The 5077-nt window shown below is 45.3% G+C and overlaps 1 protein-coding gene across 1 annotated transcript in view; it reads left to right on the forward strand.

Annotated features, from left to right (window-relative positions):
* Positions 1-5077, forward strand: part of LOC122551099 (RIMS-binding protein 2-like) — a 51879-nt gene that overhangs the window by 33291 nt on the left and 13511 nt on the right. The window contains exon 6 of the mRNA XM_043692743.1: positions 3048-3157. Within this exon, the coding sequence (XP_043548678.1) occupies positions 3048-3157 (110 nt within the window). The remainder of the gene's footprint in view (positions 1-3047; positions 3158-5077) is intronic.

A 5077-nucleotide genomic window follows, 5' to 3' on the forward strand; every position in this document is an offset into this window, starting at 1 on the left:
CCCATCTCTCTCTCTCTCCCCCCCCTCTCCCTCACTCTCTCCCTCTCTCCCCATCTCTCTCTCTCTCTCTCTCTCTCTCCCCATCTCCCTCTCTATCCCACTCTCTCTCTCTTACATTCTCCCTCCCTCCCTCTCTCTCTCTCTCGCTCTGTCAGGGACCTGGTTTCTCCTATTGTATGTTGGATTGTCCATGATCACTCTCATAGGCCAGTCTTACTTGGAGCTGACTCTCAGTCTGTGGCTTAAGGAGTCTGTCTGTTAATGTAAGGATTAGCCAATCACTGGACACCACCCCAAAGCAGCCAAGTTCCCACTCCCGTTTTCATGGGGAGGGGTGGGATAGGGGTGAGGGGGGGAGGGAGAGGTGTTGAAGGGGGAGCTATGGGGCATAACTTGTGGAAACCATCTGAATGGCCAAGCAGTGACCACTACCTCACCCGCCACCTTGGACTGTTGCTCTGGTAAGAGATTGTAAACACCTTGTGAGGACAAGGTATAGAGTCCTTGACTTTTGTAAACACAATTACCTTCCAATTCCAGATGAAGCTTATTTCATTTCTGCCTCTTATTAATCCAGAGCTGAAAATGTGTTGCTGGAAAAGCGCAGCCGGTCAGGCAACATCCAAGGAGCAAGAGAATCAACTTCAGGAATCCTGAAGAAAGGCTCATGCCTGAAACGTCGAATCTCCTCTTTGGATGCTGCCTGACCTGCTGCGCTTTTCCAGCAACACATTTCCAGCTCTGATCTCCAGCATCTGCAGTCCTCACTTTCTCTTATTAATCCAATCCTGTAACAATTTTGGAGAGTTTATTTCGGATTCACAAAGAGAGTTTCTCTGGGTGTCCTCAACATTGACTCCAGGGTCAGTGAGTTCTCATGGCTTCAGGTTAAAGAGGGGGAAGGAAACCTCCTGCTGGTTAATGTGTAGCCCCCACCCTCAGCAATGTCAGGATTAATGTGGATTGATCGTCGGGCTGAACTGAAAACTGGCTTGATAGATTATATTATGTTTCCATTTCTGGTTTAGTTTTAACAAGACGGTCTCTCACAAAATGCAATGCTGCAGACTTGGTTTTAACAATAAAACAGAAGTTTGTTATGTAAGACAATTGAAGATAAAATGGAATAAGACAAACCACTTACATATGGAATCATACAGCACAGGGACAGATCCTTAAACCCAACTCATCCAATACTGAGAGGTTTCTCAAACTAATCTAGTCCCATTTGCCTGCATTTGGCCCATATCCGTGTAAACTTTTCCTATCCATGGACCAAATGTCTTTTAAACGTAACTGTACCTGCATCTGGGAGGTTCCTCTGGGAGTTCATTCTACATACGTACCACTGTCTGTGTTACCCCTCAGGTCCCTTTTAAATCTTTCCCCTCTTACCGTAAACCTATGCCCTCTAGTTCTGGACTCCCCCACCTGGGAAAAAAGTCCCAGCCTATTCAGCCTCTCCTTATAATTCAAACCTTCCAATCCCGATAACAATCTGGTCAATCTTTTCTGAACTCTCTCCAATGTAATAAGATCTTTCCGATAGCAGGGTGACCAGAATTGTACACTGTATCTAAAAGCAGCCTCACCAATGTCCTGGACAGCCACAACGTGACCTCCCAACTCCTGTACTCAATACTCTGACTGATATAACACAAATAAATAAGTTTTGAAACACACGGTGAAATTCAATCCTATTAATCCCAAAAGCCCTTCTGTACAATGGTCACATCAGAGAGAATTCCTTTCTCTTTCACATTTACAAAGCTTCATTTAACTGTATCTATTAATTCCTTGTCTTGAGAATCTGATCGCCTATTCCTAGAGCCTTCATACACCTGAGCTCAGATTTTCTCAGCTTCAAATAATACCATTCAGGGTTTTGACCAAACAGTTCTGGTCTGGAATTTTAAAACTCGACTCCTTAAACAGAGGTAACTTCTTTCTTTACGGCAGAAAGCTACATTCCTCTCTCAGGAGTAATTATTTCACATTTTCAGTTTCAACCAAGACTTTTGTAAAACAGCCCAAACTGAAACTCAAAGATCTTCTTCCAAGTTAAGGGTGTTTCCCCTTAAACCCACCAAAAATGATTCTGGAATCTTCTATCTGAAAGCCTAAAACATTACATTACAGCAAACATTGTTTTAACCAATACCTTATGAACTGGCACACTTGATAAATCTCAAAGGTTCTCTCCCTGAAATACTGAAAGTTTACTGTGTTATCACAATCTTCATGATGTCCGAGTGGTCAGTGAGGGTGTGAGTGAGAAGGCTGTTCGGGCAAAGTTGCATAATTACTTCCGTGATTTATGTTGTGAATAAAGTATAGCAATGATGTGTATATCCCCTGCATTATGTTTCCGTTACTTAGTGGGGGGTTTTATCTTGATAATGTAGACCTTTTCATCAACTGGAAAATTTGATCTACCACACATTCCTGGTTCCTTAGGTGCTGGTTAATAAAAAGTTCACACATAAACCCTCCCAATGTAATTGCATCTCCACTAACTCTCCCGGAAGTCTTCCTCTTATACTTTTCATCATGGCTACAGAAATACATTCTTGTTAATCATTAAACCCCTTCAGGTACACTAAAGCCTCTTACACCACTCATTCCAAATTCCAAACTAATTGATATTAAATATCTAAGGCACACAAAGTTGTATCATGTGACTGTACGGACGGGAGGAGGGGAATGTAATGGACCTTGATCTTTTCTCAGAGACAGGAGGACTGCACATGATGGAAGTCAGAGTCAGTAGATGTGAGGCTGGGGGAGCACAGCAGGTCAGACAGCGTCTGGGGAGCAGGAGAGACCTGATGAAGGGTTTTGGCCTGAAATGTTGCCTTTCCTGCCCCTCGGATGCTGTCTGACCTGTTGTGCTTTTCCAGCTTCACATCTATTGGCTGTGAACTTTTCTTATCACAATATTCCTTTTTTTTTGACTCTCACGGGACAGTGGATTAAATTTCAGATTTTACACCAGAGTTAAAGACTTCTCTACAATTACTGCCATTGTCCCTCTTTTTTGAATTTAGTTACAACCCATATGAGGGACCCAATGAGAATCCAGAAGCAGAGCTCCCCCTCAAGGCTGGGAAATACCTCTATGTGTACGGAGACATGGACGAGGATGGTTTTTATGAAGGTTTGTTGCTCTGTCATTGTCCTGAATCCTCTTGCTGTTGACCAATAGCCCTATTCAGGTGTGTGTAAGAGCACTTGTAGACATTAGGAAAAAAATGCATCTAATACTACAGGCCATGCATTTAAGGTGAGAGGGGAAAAGTTCAAAGGAGTTGCGAGGGGCAGGTCTTTTACCCAGTGAGGGGTAGGAGTGTGGAACATGCTGCCAGGGGTGGGGGTGGAGGCAGATACAATCGGGGCGTTTAAGAGAATTTTAGGTAGGCACATGAATATGTGAGGGATGGAGGGATATGGACCAAGGGCAGGCAGAAGGGATTAGTTTAATTTGTCGTCAGGTTTGACACAGCATGGTGGGCTGAAGGGCCTGTTCCTGGGCCGTACAGTTCTCTGTTTGAAGGGGGAATTGGTAGCTATGGTGTTCGAAAATGCTGGAAGACTCAGTTATCAATAAACCCGATCCATAAAGTAAGTTGTCTTGGTTTTTACTTTACCAACTGGTTTAAATCCAGATTGATGCTACATTCTGAGAGATGAATTGGTTTAGCAATCCCCTTCATGAGATAGCATCCCTGGCCTGTGTTGGGAATGGCCTGGGTTTCTGTGTTTGTTCATTGTGCTTTTATCCAGCAACAGTTCAAATAAAAATTCTTTCCTTCCCAACATAGCAGCTTCCCATCAGATTCACTGTCGTCGTTGTAGCTCCCTCCCTGTCCACATTGCAAGGTTCAGATTACTGTCGCCCCTAAACAATACTTTTGGAATGTTAGTTACATTAAAGGTGCTTTATAATTCCAAGTTGTTGTCCGTGTCTGGATACTGTATGATTTGGAAGTCATGGTGCCTCAGATCATGGAGATTGTATCGGATATGAAATCACATCTGTCAGCAATTCCAGAAATCAGGAATGATCACCAACGAGAATTTCAGATGAATGTTTTCACACAGAGGGTGGTACGGGTATGGAATGAGCTGCCAGAGGAAGTGGTGGAGGCTGGTACAATTACAGCATTTAATAGGTATCTGGATGGGTATATGGATAGAGCTGAAAATGTGTTGCTGGAAAAGCGCAGCAGGTCAGGCAGCATCCAAGGAGCAGGAGAATCGACGTTTCGGGCATGAGCCTGAAGAAGGGCTTATGCCTGAAACGTCGATTCTCCTGTTCCCTGGATGCTGCCTGACCTGCTGCGCTTTTCCAGCAACACATTTTCAGCTCTGACCTCCAGTATCTGCAGACCTCACTTTCTCCTGGGTATATGGATAGGAAGGGTTTAGAGGGATATGGGCCAAATGCTGGCAAGTGGGACGGGACTAGGTTAGGATGGATGAGTTGGAGCGAAGGGTCAGTTTCTGTGCTGTACATCTCTATGACTCTACGATTCTATATTGCCCGTTGGTTTCAAAATGAGGCAAAGCTCAGAAATTCTTCGAAAAATGAAGCTCCCTTGGTCTGAGCTCCCAATATCCACCCTCGACAGGGTCAAGAGGTGGCTCATGTAACAAAAGCCAGAACAGAAGATTCTGGAACAACTTGTGGGTGTGAGGGGCATGGTTGCGGGGAGTGGGAGGTGGTGTTAACAGCCTGGATAAAGCCACCTGCCAATCAGAGGCCAGTACCCTGGCTTTGGGCTGTGAGGGGTCAGGGGGCAGTGTGCAGGAAGGTTGGGGAAGTAGCCCTGGGCTGGGACTTGCAGAGTGTTTGGGTTTATCGCTGTAGGGGTGGGGAGGCGGGGAATAGGGGGTAAGAGGGAGAGCTTTGAGAAACCACTGGGGAGGGTAACCAGGCCCAGGGAGTGGATTAGTAAAACATAAGGATCTCCCATTGACCGCAGGTCACAGATCCTCGAGGGGCCCACTCCCCCTCTGTCCTCGAGGGACCCACTCCCCCTCTGTCCTCGAGGGACGCACTCCCCCTCTGTCCTCG

Source organism: Chiloscyllium plagiosum, chromosome 6, assembly GCF_004010195.1.
Source record: "Chiloscyllium plagiosum isolate BGI_BamShark_2017 chromosome 6, ASM401019v2, whole genome shotgun sequence".
NCBI lineage: Eukaryota > Metazoa > Chordata > Chondrichthyes > Orectolobiformes > Hemiscylliidae > Chiloscyllium > Chiloscyllium plagiosum.